We start from the raw sequence: 14,491 nt of genomic DNA, 5'->3' as shown, positions 1-14,491 counted from the left end.
GATGTTACTACTGGCAGAAATAACAAAGAACAAGAACAAGCGAGGATGATGGCTTCACTTGTTATTTAATCTTAACACCACAATTGTGAAATAGTTTTTTTTTTTTTTTTTTTTTTTACATCGGGGGAAATTGATTAAAGTTTTACGCACATTTATAATGGAAACACAGCTAGTTGTTAAAAGCTCACCAGTAAAATACATTCCAGTTTGTGGCTGTAATGTGACAAAATTTGGAAAAGCCTAAGTTGGTTGGATACTTTTCATTAAGTGTGATGTTGCCTGACCCTGGTGGTTCTGTGCACTTCAGACTGTGAAAGGAGGCTACTCAGAGACCAGAATCGAAAAGAGGATCATAATCACAGGAGACGACGATGTGGACCAGCATCAGGTGAGAGCCAGAGTCCTGGAGACATCTGCTCTTTGTGTCTGAAAGCTGACCTGTGTCGGGATGCTGACCTGTGTGCTGGGGTTTCTCTGGCTCCAGGCGCTCGCCATGGCGATCCAGGAGGCCAAGCAGCAGCATCCCGACATGCTGGTGACAAAAGCAGTGGTCATCAGGGAAACAGAGTCTCCCACAGAGGAGCAGCGGAGAGCAGAGGTAGGCCATCTTTACCTCTTCTGTACTGTTGTGTAAATATTCCATCCATCTTTTTGCCCATTGTTACAGCTAAAGGGGCAGTTTTGTGTAAATTCAACTTTTTATAATGTTATTCCCTTATCAAAAACATACCTGCAGTGTTTCCTTGATTCTTTTATGCATGTTTGAGAAATCCTTTAATCTACTTTTATTTATTTATTTATTTATTTATTTATTTATTTATTTATTTATTTATTTATTTATTTCGAACATGATAGCAGTATAAAATAACACATGAACAAGGATTGCAAAAGAAGACATATTTTTTGTACCACAATAATCCTAACATGCTCAAAGGAGTAGGAAGACGTAATAAACTTATGACAACCACTCCCTCTTGCTCTCTGTAATGTTGTTGCAGAGAACAGCCTAATGTTGTTCATTACAACATTAGGCTAGTTAACATATCCACCGAAGACAGTGGGTAAACAGTTTGCTGTAACAGTAAGTTGTTTCTCTGTCCTTAGCACATTGAGATTGATTGACAGCGCTAAGATGTGCCATCTGGCTCTGATTGGTTGATTTTGGTTGGGAGCGGTGCGTAGCTCAGGCAGGAGATCGATCTTTTCATAACAAACATGGTGCCAGTTTGAACAAATACAAAAGGAAACATTTTTGTAAAATATATGTGCAGCTGAAGGTAACAGAGTTTCTTGATAGTGCTTTATGATGACACTATGTGCCTGGATAATAACATAATGCTGCCCCTTTAAGGAAGTTAGAATGAATCACAGAAAACATCAAACACTGTCCAGAACCTTCTACAAAGTTTTTCAGGTTCTTCATTTTTGTCTCTCTGCAGTCCTGATCCCAGGACATGATGGGGGGGGGCAGGAGAGGATCCTCCAGCAGAGAGTCTCCTGCCCCACCAAGCAGCATGCCACCACCCTTCTGCCCCCCCACCCTGTGACACACAGACACCTGAAGAAACTGCCTTCCATGAAGCAGCAGATCTCCTCTCCTGTCCCTTTAGACTAAACCAACTGTGACCCGGCCTGGACACCTCCCACTCACTCCTGACCCCCTCCAGGACCATTCAAGCCCACTAGCTCCTTCGAGAATGGGAAACCATCTTCAGTTTGGAAGATTCAGCGCCGAATCGGACACCCCCACCACCTCAGAAATGGAACTGCTTCCTGTTTGAACGACTGCCGTCACTTCCTCCTCCTCGCTTCGGGTTCAATAAACTGCTGTCTTATTAGCTTTTTACATTTTTACCTATAGAGGATCTAATTTATGTTCTGTGTTTGCCTGTTTATGAATTATATCAGATGATTATAATCTGCATGATTCAAATAATAATAGCAGAGGGAATGAGAACACATATTAAAGCCCTGCAGAGACGCGGCCCATAGAAACGCTGACGGTTGGTTGAGCTGCTGGATCTGGTCCAGCCTCCAGGAACCAAACATCCTCATCCCAACATGACTGTTTAGCTTTAGGTGACGGCAACAAAGGCAGCGCTGCTCACCGTCTTAGGATTTGTAGAGGAATTTTTAATATAAATATTACGTGTTCTAAGTTTTACAAATTTGATGGTATATTTTTACTTTTTACTTACTTGACTTTGGTTTAACCTGAACTTCTTGTATTTTTTGAATATTGCAGTGATCTTTTTTGTTCCCTTTGTCTTGATGCTGATACACTGGAAGTTAGCGCATCTTAAAGAGACGTCGCTAGGCATGGGCCAGTTATGGCCATCAAGCTACAAAAGGTTTTAAAACTTTACAGTTTGAAAAAAAAATAAAACAGTGAAATTTTCCACCTTTATGATTTAACAGAGTATACTTTTCAAAATACTTTTAATTTCAGCCTCCTGGCGCACACTTACAGAAATGACCAGTTTGGAAACTAATGCAGAACAATTAATCACTTTTATAAATCTCATTTTGTTTTTTACAAAATAATTTAGTTGAGAAATACTTTACTACTTTAAACTTTTCCCACGCTGCCGTCATATTCAAGGTTGTCAGGCCATGAAAGTCTGTCTCCTGTCTCACGAAGAAAGCTGTCCTTAGTTGTTCTTGAGATTTTGCAGTCCATATAGCTCCAGCACTAACTGTAAGCATATTTTATTGAACTGCAGCTCAAAGAAGCCTCTTCCTGCAGGTTATGCACAATTTGGAGGTGTGTGCTACTAATTGCCAGCTGAGATCCCTTAATGTTTGTCCATATTTATTTCTCAGATTTCATGGCTCAAAACAAACATTAATTAAAAGCCTCGTGTCTGTCCAGTATGAAGTATGTTTTGTTTATATGAAATGCAACCCCAGAAAAGCCTTTTCTTCCGCGTTATCTGCAATTTTGAGGTGTGTGCGCTACTTCAACCCCTTGAAATATGTCTACATTTTGTCCACATTTATTTAAGTTCTCTGATTTTTTTTTTTTTTGAGACAAAACTAGTATTAATTGAAAGTCTTGTGTCTGTCCAGTACGCAGTATGTTCTGGTTATATCCTACGATAAATATGTTACTCTTTAACGGATTCCCTACCATGTTTATTCTGCTAACCTTGTACATGATGAATAGCTGACGCAATTCCAAGTTCTGGTAGGATAATATTAATCAGTATGTTAAATAACAGTAGCGACTGTGATGGATCATATTATTTAAATACTCCCTGAAAAGTTGAAAAGTGACAGATTATCGCCGATGTTCTCTGCTTTCTGTTGGATTAACTCTCCAGTTATGCTGTGACTTTGGACTTTTGCTTGAAAGGAGCTGTTCTCCCCAAAGATACAACACCATGCAAAAGTATTCAACCCCCTAGAACTCTCTCACATTTGAACACATCTCCACAGTTTAGAGTGCTGTGGTCGTGATGTGGCAAAAAGGGTCAAACAGGAAAAGGTGGGCGCAAATAAAGATGCCCTGTCACACATATCCATAAGTGAGTGACCTTTAATTCTATGCATCACAAATCAGACATGAAAACCCCCTCGGAGGCGCCCCTACCCCTATTAACCCTCTAAGTCTGTGCCGTCAGCCGAGGCGGTGTGGCGAACAGCTTGTGAGGTTCCGCAATAAGCCGCCATCTTTCGCATCCTCTGTCCTCTGAAGGGAGAAAACTGTGAACCCTCACATGAACCGAAGCGTAACCAAAACCTAGTAATGAGAAACAGCTGTGGAGCGAGGAGCTTCCCCAACACGTGTGATCGTGTCATCGTCCCCACCTGAAACTGTTGACCTGCTGTAGGCGTGTCCATGGAAACGAGGTTCTAAACCTGCTGACTTTGTATATTCTATTTTACTGTTTTATTTTCTATCGGTCACATGACACTGGACTGTTGTGAGAGCACTTTGCTTCTGCAAACCGCTGCCGAGTTCAGTGAAGGCATTGAGAAGTCAAACTGACGAAGGTCCGGATTCTTTGTGTAAATGGAATGGATCAGAAAGTGATAATCTAACGGACAGAGGTGCAATAGAGATAAGAACACAAAATGGGTGCCTTAAGTTTTGGAATTGATTTTATGGGAGCACTCATCAGCTGAAAGCATCCGAGATGAAACAAAGCGAACCAGAAAGAACTACTGACTTTAGAAAGTGGACAAGAGGTGATTCAGAATTCAGCGTTTTGTTGAAACTGTGGCAGAACAGATCCTGGATCAGGAGGTTCACTCAGCGCTGCACCGTTCAGCCTCCACCTTCAGTTCTCCACTGTCGTTTGCTCTACATTCCCCTAGTGCTTGGTGGTGTGTATGTCCTGTGTTTGCATTCAGTTTCGACAGGAAACAAACCTGCATAAATAAATGTCACTATGATTCAAACTGTGTCTCGGCTTTTACAATGAGGGATATATATGAGGGGGAGATATATATATATATATATATATATATATATATATATATATATATATATATATATATATATATATATATATATATATATATATATATGTGTGTGTGTTTTCATTAAACATGCTGCTTTCTTATGAAATTTGTGACATTCGACGAGCAAAATTCTTAATGTTCAAAATGGGCAAAAATGACTGCAGAGCAGCAGACCATATATTCCTAAGGTCTTGCTGCCATCTAGTGGCTTTTCTGGAGCTGAACAAGCAAGGGATTAAAAGTAGCTGTACTTTTTCTGAGTATCAATAGGAAAAAATATATATAACACACTTTAGTCGATTCCGTACAAAAAAATTTATCAGGATTTAGGACACCCTTTCAATGAAAATAATTGTTGTATGTACTCATGTTTACTACATTAATTAGATGCAGCAAAGTTTGCTGCAACCACACAAGTAAGGTTTTTGCAGAAAAATGCAAAAACTGGTACTTTGAAGACAAATACTTTCTGTTGTAGCATTATTATTTTTTTTTACTGTAAGAGGATTTCTGTGATAGCTGGTCCAAGATAAAAATAGAGGGGTACTGACTGTATACTGTATAATTTCTCCATATTTGATCAAGTTTACATACATGTGTTGGTCTATCACATAAACTCCTAATAAAGTACATTGATTATTTTTCCAATGTGACAGAATGTGAAAACATGGCATGAATTCATTTCCGAGAAGAGATGAATAATGAATGACGTTGCTTTACATTTCTTGCAGGATGCAGAGCTAATGGAAGCCTGAGATGTCTGAACATCTCAGGCTAATTGGTCTGAATAGTTTAAAAGGTACTTCGGAACTTCCTTTCCCCTTTGAGTTACACCAGTGTTTCTCAATTCCGGTCCTCAAGCCCCCCTGCCCTGCATGTCTTAGATGTTTCCCTTCTGCCACAATATTTTGGTGATTAACAGGCCTCTGCAGTACCTGATGGTCATGCAATCATTTGAATCAGCTGTTCTGGAGTAGAGGCACATCTAAAACATGCAGAGAAGGGGGGCATGAGGACTGGAATTGAGAAGCACTGAGTTACACGTTTGAGAGGAAACAGACAAAATAATTGAAACGTCACTCCTTTGTCTGTTTCACTTCAAACAGCAAATGCACTTAATAGATAAAACATAAGGAAAGGCCATGTAACTGGTGAAAGTGAAAAAAGTCAATGTGTCATTCTCAATGACACACTGTCTTTAATAAAGTGAGGAAAAGCTGATATTATCACTTTGTTATAAATATGAATAACTTGCTTCACACAAAAAAAGATTAAAGAATGAGTTAAGATTACTTTTATCTAGCTATCTGCCTGTCTGTGTAGCTAGCTTGGTAAATAGCCAGCTGCTTATTTATCTGGTTTAAACTTCTGAGACAGTTGGACACCTGTCCCATATAGCTAGATAAATAGACAGCTACATAGTTGTCTCAATAGCTAACCTAACTAGCTAGATAAAGAGGAGGACCATCGCCGACTTTCACTTCATCTATGATGAACAGCTGGACGGTTAAAGCTTGAATGTTCCAACAGGTAAATTATTCCAGGTTAATGGAAATGTGAGGCATTGCTTTAAAGTCAAATTCATGTTTCAAAAACCATTCAAACCTGAAAACGGTGAACAAAATCATAAAAAACCAAAAAATAAAAATGACATTCATTCATGTATGATACTATACATCGTTCCATGACATTAGAGACCAGCTCCAAAACTAAACCATTGCAGTAGATTTTGTAGCAAGCTCTTCCTTTATGTTGGCATTAAGAGACCCACAGCTTGGTGTTGTTCTATAAATCAGTTATCTTTATTCACACGGTATAAACAACAAACAGCAACAGAGGGACGCCTCCTGCGGAGCGCATACGGACAGTCAAAGCAGTACATCTCTGCAGGGCCGACAGACAGAAGCATAGACACAGGGCTGTTAATGGTTCAACATACAGAGACATGTGGACCTCACATGTTCCTAAAGCCATTCAGTCGCTTTGCAGGTGGACAGTAGAGACGACGAGCACAGTCATGCTGAGCAACAGTTAACTACAGTATGAAACAAGAGTCGTTTACATAAAAACAGAGTAAATCATCTCTTTAGAAAGGTTTCTTTTTATATAAATGATCTGAAGTGTACAAAACTGTATTTTACACATTTCTTGATGCATGATCCCCAGTAGCCTACAGTACATTTCTCTTCAAAGTACTACAAACTACTTAACTGGATTACAAGCTACAATGAGACTGCAGCGTTCTTCGAGTAGCGCGGCAGTCCCACATCAGGAGACGATGGAGAAAGGAAAGAATCAGCAGCATTGTCCTTTACTCATAACATCCACCTAAAAAACACACCTGCTCTCATAAATTGCCCATTTCTAACCTCTGTAATGTCGACAAAGGACGTCGCTTCCCTCTTCCTCCTCCAAACCCAAACCTAGCATTGTTCGATGTCGCTTGAACGCCGCTGCCGCTGCAAAATTCTATGCTTCTAGTTTTTGATATTCTCGCGATAAGTTAAGGCTCTTTAAGGACCTGAGGATTCTGAACATATGATGAGGCACACAGAAGGCAAAGAAGAGCTCTAGACACAGGGCTAACTGAAAGAACAAGGGGCATGAGAGACAGCCACGGGGGTCCTGCAATCAATGGAGCTCAGGGGGCCAAGGTGGAGGGCCCTGGAGAGAGGCCCTCCACTGCAAGCTTTTCCAACCTTTGTCATCATGTCTAAACATGTCATCAGGTTTTTGGTGTTTGAGGATGGGCACTAAAAATGTGCTAATGCTGTAGTCCAATGTTAATCTTGCCTATTTTTAAAGGGCTGATTCAGAATTTTTAAAGAATTTCTACGAACCTAGGAACAATAGTATATTTACTTGACAGAAATTGCATTGCAGTTTGTAGTAAAGAGAAGAAACTCTAGAGGGGACGGAAGACTATCAGTTTGTTTTAGCATATCACACTAAATTTGATCAGATTTGTGGAATCCAACACGCAGATATTAAACATCTATAACTTGATTAGAAACCACTGTTAAGTTTATGATATTTTCTCAGGAAAATGAAGTTGTTTGCATCGACCCTGATCGTCAGTCCTTTGGAAAAATTTGTGGACAAGTACAAATCCTGAAAAAGGCACAGAGACGCATGTCCCATGCAGTTACCTAGGTGACAACCTGCTATAACATCCCCACTCTTAGCAGATGCAGCCTACTGTAGACTTTGTTTAGCTGGGAAAACAGAAACAAACTTAACTGTTAGCTGTAATAACAGCATTGATGTCAACAGATCGAGTTGTTCTCAGTGGTTCAAGTCGGCTAGCATGGGTCAGTTAGACCAAAGGTTCCCACACACACTGGAGGTAGACTCAAAGCAGACATATGCCGGACACATCTCTCCGCAAAGGAACATTTTACGACTGTGCGACACAGTAAAATGCTCGGCGGGAAACATTGAAATATTTTGTAGGTGGCAATGAGCTGATAAGGTTGGGATTCAGCGTAAACAGTAGTCATGGACGCTACACTACCATTCTGTGCCTCACTAACGTGTGCGGTGGCTGTCTGGGATGGGGAAGACATGGGGCTAAGCGCCAAAATAGCTTATTAAGCTAATTAGTATCCATTTGGATTGCAGGAAATGAAGGAATTTGTCAGGAGGAATGCAGGCAATCGGAACGCTCAACTATGAAATCACAACCATCCTGCATGGCTCACAGAACACAAACTGTTTGCCCTCCTATATGGGACATTAAGAGTCAGACTTTCACCACTGAGGTTTTTTTCTAACATTTTCATAAAACTTCACTTCAATATATCTGAACTACCTTTTTAAAATGGTTACTAGTATTTCTCAGTTTTTGTATTCTACCACTTAGCTTTTACTTGGACTTTGACTTGATAGTCTTTATGTTCAAAGAGGCAAAAATCACCATAATCATTCCTTCTATCCAAAACTCATTATTTGTGGTTCAGTGAATCACAAATAATTCCACAACTCAATAACTTTATTATGAGTCTTCTATGAGTTTTAACAATGTATTAAATATGCTGATTTAAATAAATAAATGCATAAATAAATAACTTAAGCCTCGTCTATATTAATGTCTTATGCTGAAAAAAATCCTTGACATAAATGAAGGAACTTCAAAATGACTCATACACTGCACTGCAGCAATTATGTAATTGCTACTCAAACATTGTAGCAATGCTGGAATAAAATTTCTTGTCTAGTTCTGCCCTACCTGTCTGCCTTGATGAGGATTCACCCACCTCTGCATGCTCAATGCTCCAGATTATGGCAGCTCAATCTTCTTTTTGATTAATTTAGGTAATAATTAAGGGGAACAAATAGTGCATTGAAGGTTCTCACCCCAGGTGGACTGTTCGTCCACAAATATAAGAAAAGACAGCAAGCAAGATTTGGACGTCTCAGTATATGAATACTCAAATCTTCTGCAGCACAGTGAGGATAAACAAATGAAGATTTGGCATTAAAAAAAAAAAAAAAAAACTTCAGATAGTTTCTCTCTTCACCTCTTAACAGCTTAGACATCAGACTTTAAGACTAAGTTACTTATAGATCTTAGGGGAACTGCTTCACGCGACAGGTTACGCTCATAATAAAAGCGATTCTGAAAACATTCGTATCTTGGATGTCACTTCTGACACCAAAAACTTAAAAAGGAATAGTTCTTTGAAGTGGGTTTTTGATGTAGGGTTCTGCTAAGTGGCTATGGCCAACCAATAACTCACACAGGCCTCCACTTTGATGACACTAGGTGTTAGCTGGGAAACCAATCTCTGTTTAATCAAAGAGAAAACTGTAAGCTTCAGATGTGGCGTTACTGCGGTCCGAAGATATCTGATCGTACCTGATGACGGGTGGAAATGCAATCCAAATGTTTTCAGGATGGTTTCTCTTTGACCATTTTAGGTGGTCTGGGACACATTAGTTTAGCAGTTTGAATGCAGACTTGGGACACCGAAGAACACCAACTAAACTGATGAGACTCTCCTCTGTCAGCCGAGTTATTACAAGGAAATCTCAGAGTTAAAAAAATCATTAAACAACAGCACTAATCTTTATTAGTTAAGGACAATGAAGAGACTACTTTTTTTCTTTTGATTAAAGATTTTTGATCTCTCTTGTCACATCTCTTAAGCAATAGATTTCAGTTATCCAAGTTTTATATCCTACACAATTCTAATTTAAAGCAATTGTGATTTAAAGCTGACTGAGTCAGTCAGAAATGATCACATCTCAACAGAACCCTAAAACTGCTGCCATGAACAAGCTTCTGACATCTTTCTGACCATAATATTTGACTATTCTTTGTATCAGAAATGGTACACAGTTTATTTTAAACGGTTGGTTACTCAACACAGAGCCAGCTTTAAAATGTAGTTATCCTCCAAGTTTGGCTCACAGGTTTAGACTTAATTAATTAACTTGATTAATTCCAATTTATGTTTACAATTACAATGATATAACTCTGTTAATACAGGGCACCAAACTGAACAACAGTCTGACAGCGGCCACTGTCAGACTGTCCACTGTAAGACATTTATTGTAAGAACTGTAAGAACTCTATGTTTAAGTTTCAGCTGGGCGTCTTGAACCTGTTCTGGGCAGAAGAAATGATTACAGTGAGTGTATAATTTCATAGGCAAATGTTTGTGTCATATGAGTATAATAGTAACAGAGGAATAATTGTTTATGTTTTCACTCTGCAGCAGCTAAACTGAAGTAGTTTATTCCCATCATTTTAAGATAGTGTTAGCTTTGTTTTGCTGTTTGCTTCTGATTATGAGGCGATAAAGCATCACCGTTCACAGTCTGATGCTTCTCCTCCCTTTACACTGAAAAAGTGACACCTCGGCCCAAAATGTGAACTGGGCACGATGTTTACATATAGTCTTTGAAAAAAAAAAAGTACACCCTATCTAATTTCAAGAGCTTTGTGTATTTCATATGTATATGGGGATTTGAGGGTTTACCTTTTTTGTTTTTTAACATTTTCAATTTTGAGTTGTTTATTAAATATCAAATTGGTGGAAACTCCTATAGCAGTGCTTTCTTTCTGAAAAGACTAAAATCTCAAAGTTATAAATTGTGTTTTATCTTAACAGACAGATGGGGAACTGTTGAATCATGTTCTTTACTTTCAGACTGTAAAACGGGACAATACCATTTTCCATGCAGAACAGTTGTTCTCACCCCTGAAGCCAAGGCCATCTACAAACCCATTAAGAAAACAAAAATCTATAAAAGCTCAACATGTCATACAAAAAGATGCATATAAGACTTTTTTTTTCTTTATGTTCCTTTTATGAAAGTTGCTTTGGTAACAACATAGTCACGACATCGGTCAATCTCTTTCACCTGGCCTGTGTAGCTGACAGGGACTCCTTGTCTGTCCTCTCCATGGCGTGTTTGGACATTTTTACCCTCAGTGTCTTCCCTCTGCCGCTAAAATCTAAATGAATGGATCTAGTTACACCGGAGTGGGCTGCGTTTGTGTTCCCGCTGTCTCCACGTTAGATGCAACGTCTGCTGTGAGCCATTTGTCATAAAGATGTTCGTGCTGTGAAAGACAGAGCTATTGTGCTGAGGGCCGACAGCGTGGAGACCTTGGAGGCCGAGCCCACCGCGTTGGGGCCTGGAGGGGGACGGAGAGCAGAAAGGATGTTAGTCGGATCCATACTGAGGAAAAAAAAATCACTTTCTAGAATTACATCTACAGATAAGGATTCAAATTGTTTAAACATTTCCCGCATTTTGTACAACCAAGGACACATTTTCCTAGACAATTAATTGTCCTAGAAATTATTGCTATAAACAATAATATTGTTGTTTTGAGACAATTTTCAAGTAGAATATTCATAATGGCATAATAATGCAAGTTTGTCCTCTCAAAGAACAATAAACATTAATTTCGTACAGACCAGTAGCACTGGAAGATATTCTAAATATCCAAACTAAAACACAACAATCAAAAACAATTAACAAAACAAAAACATAAAACCAACACAAAACAGGAGCCATAAATAAAATGGATCAATAGACTCTGTAAACAAAATTGCCCTTCAAAAGATATTAATCGTGAGAATGAAAATTATTGCACTTATTTTAATCTATCATGCAATTCATTAATTGCTTATTGCGATGGGCTTAAGTACAGTCACAAGCTTCATTGTAATTTAATAATTTTATGTGATAGACCAACTTCTATTATATTTTCCTTTTACTTTACTGCACCACATACTAAAACATGATTTTTATTAATTTACAATTTAAACACTGAAAAGTTTATACTTAGCCTCATTCACTCCAACACCCTTAATGTGTTGGTTTATTAAATAATATTGTGAAAAAATACAAAATGGTGGTTGACACAATCAGGAAATGTTCAAGATATACAAATAATTTTGCGAGGTGATGCATTTAACCCACCCTCCTGGGTCATTTTTAATCCAGCAGATATTTTTCCTACTCTGGCTTCATCTGGAGAAGACAATGGTCAAACTGTTCTGGCAATAACACGGCCAATGGGCCATGTGGGACTAGCTAGCAGTAGCAGCTAGCTCTTTGCTGACCTGGTATCTTGGGAATTGTGATCTGTTTGCTGCTGCTGCCGTCCCCTCCCTCTCCAAACGGCTTTATCTGGATGATATAGTCCTCGTCGGTGGGAAGAGCGAGCTCCACCGAGGTGGTGTTGGTTTCCATGACGCTGGGCCGGCTGTGTCGATTCTTCTTATAGAGCACCTGCCAATGAGATTAAGTGGAGAGTTGGGCGCACCATGGCAACAGGCAGAACTTTCTGATGGAGTGAAAAAGCGATGTGCTCACTTTGTAACCGGTCACTTCGGACTCGTTCTCCAGGGCTTTGACGTGCTCCCAGTTCAGGATGATCTTGGAGTTTGATGTGTTCCACATGACTTTAACCGGGGGCTGGCTGGGAGCTACCAGGAAAGAGGCCACATTATTCTCCTCAAACAAAGGCTTGACATTTAAACTGTGCATGGTGAGTCAGACATTTACATCCACCATTGGCTGTAAATGATCCATGATTATTTTGGGCTTTTTAAAAAAAAATGTTAAGGGAAGAATTGGGTTCACATATTTAAATTTGCGAATTTAGATTCCACTAATGCGCTAACAGCAGTTAACTTTTTCATAGTGCTTTTGTTAACATTTAGCACACCTAGCTTCCCTGAAACTTATTTTTCCAAATAAATTCTAAGGAGCTAATTTACTTGGTAGTTCTTAAACATTTAGTTGAATAAAGTTTCTATGAGTTGACGCCTTGGTTAGGAATTCTGAAAGACATTTTTGTACTTGTAAAGACTGTTCCATTTCCTCCCCTCATATTGTCTTTTTTTCCCCAAGAAACTTTGTTGAGCAAACCACAAACCAATGAATGAGTTACAAAGAAAAAAATTACAGGGGTAATAAACAAATAGGTGGAAAAATTCAACTTCTAAATACTGTGTTGGTGTTAGTGCTTTAGGGCTAGTGCACCTAATATTTTAGCTAACTGTGCCCACAGCTAGCTAAAATGTTTAGGAACAACAGAAGCTTGAGTACATTAACTGTATAATGAAGGTACAACCTGCTAGGGAATCATTATCACCAAATTTTATAGATGAATAGATCCATGGACTTTTTCCAGACATTTTAGAGGATGCAGAGCTCAGACTAAGTGTGGTACTTGCGTGGTTTTTTGGTGGTCACGTTGACGGTGGTGCTGGGAGGGCCCGTTCCAGCCGTGTTGTAGGCCCTCACTGAGATGTGATACGCTGTGCTGCCTCTCAAGCCGCTGATGACGGTGGATGTCTGATTCCCAGAGGTCCTCTGCACGCTGGCTGTTTCCTCCCGTTCGCTTCTACTCCAATACCTGAGCTGAAAGGCCAACAGGGCAGAGCGGGGGGCAGACGGTGAGCGCACCCTAAAAGCTTTCTGCTGCCACAGTGTCAGTGGAGAGCCAACTGAAAACAGGGAAATGTGAACTCGACCACATGGAAGATGTGAACCAGTATGAAAACAGCAGCATGTCACAGCACGGGATGTGGTTTGGATGCATTCTTTGTTTCGAATAAATCAATAAAAAAATAAAAAATAAATAACACATACATACATAAACACAGGCACAAAAAAGCAATGTTTCAAAATGCAAGACTTAGTCATTTTGATAAGAGAGAAGTTTACACTTTTTAAAATTCCCACCCCTTTATGCTATTCTTCCATATTCCATTTTATCAAAATGTGTGCTTACATATTATATCAATTTTATAACATCATATCTCATTTACAAAATATTATTTTAAACTATGAAGGAGTGTAACAAAGGAAAACAATTAAAAGAAAGGGTGACCAAAGGATCCCTGGTCAAGCCTAAAAATGCTACAAATACAAACTGTTTGTTTCTCAAGAATAATTTTTTAAATTGTTTTATTAATTCATGCAAATGAAATATTTTTTTTCAGATCCTTGAGAATAAGTAAAAGATATGAACAAAGTGAGCCTGAAGCTGCTGTCTAAAACTGCTTTGTTGTGTGGATTAGAAGCTAAACGCTGTGTCCCTCTGAGTGTTGCTTCACTACTCTAATCAGGCCTCATTGTACTACTTAGGTAAGCAACAAGAGAAACACACTTAAACCCATAGGCTGGGGACCGGGATCCACCATTATGCATGCAGCAAGCTATTATCTCGCATGCCCAAGGTGCAGGAGCCTGAAACACTCATCAATAATAGAGAAGAACAAGATTCAGCAGTGCTGGTCGCTCACACACACACACACACACACACACACACACACACACCCACATGTCCAATGGGCCAGGCCTCACCTCATAGCCTAGCACTCGCCGCTTGCTGGCATTCCAGGGCAGAGCCTTCCACGACACTTCCATCTCGGACGCAGAGAGGCTCTTAGCGCGGATCCTGGTGGGAGCTCGGCCAGGCTCTGGAGTTATCATATATTAAAAAAAAAAAAAAAATAAATATAAATATATATAAATATATATATATATAAAT

The 14,491-nt window shown here is 39.3% G+C and overlaps 2 protein-coding genes across 2 annotated transcripts in view; one reads left to right on the top strand and one right to left on the bottom strand.

The window, feature by feature from the left end:
- Window positions 1–283: 283 nt before the first annotated feature.
- LOC106964085 (band 4.1-like protein 1) lies at window positions 284–4,398 on the top strand (the record flags this gene model as incomplete). Its single annotated transcript, XM_015059343.1, has 3 exons — window positions 284–388; window positions 485–598; window positions 1,440–4,398. Coding segments are annotated over 3 exons (225 nt in total), but the record flags the coding sequence as incomplete, so codon positions are not given.
- A 3,916-nt stretch (window positions 4,399–8,314) lies between these two features.
- Window positions 8,315–14,491, bottom strand: part of LOC106964083 (contactin-4-like) — a 38,565-nt gene continuing 32,388 nt past the window's right edge. Inside the window, exons 9-13 of the mRNA XM_015059341.1 lie at window positions 14,305–14,420; window positions 13,170–13,356; window positions 12,304–12,416; window positions 12,051–12,219; window positions 8,315–11,113 (exon numbers count right to left, since the gene is read on the bottom strand). Coding sequence (XP_014914827.1) covers window positions 11,022–11,113; window positions 12,051–12,219; window positions 12,304–12,416; window positions 13,170–13,356; window positions 14,305–14,420 — 677 coding nt within the window. The 3' untranslated portion in view covers window positions 8,315–11,021. The remainder of the gene's footprint in view (window positions 11,114–12,050; window positions 12,220–12,303; window positions 12,417–13,169; window positions 13,357–14,304; window positions 14,421–14,491) is intronic.

Source organism: Poecilia latipinna, unplaced genomic scaffold (genome assembly GCF_001443285.1).
Source record: "Poecilia latipinna isolate Pla-1442-1.1 unplaced genomic scaffold, P_latipinna-1.0 Scaffold1621, whole genome shotgun sequence".
Classification (NCBI taxonomy): Eukaryota; Metazoa; Chordata; class Actinopteri; order Cyprinodontiformes; family Poeciliidae; genus Poecilia; species Poecilia latipinna.
This window is presented reverse-complemented; position numbering and strand designations above follow the sequence as displayed.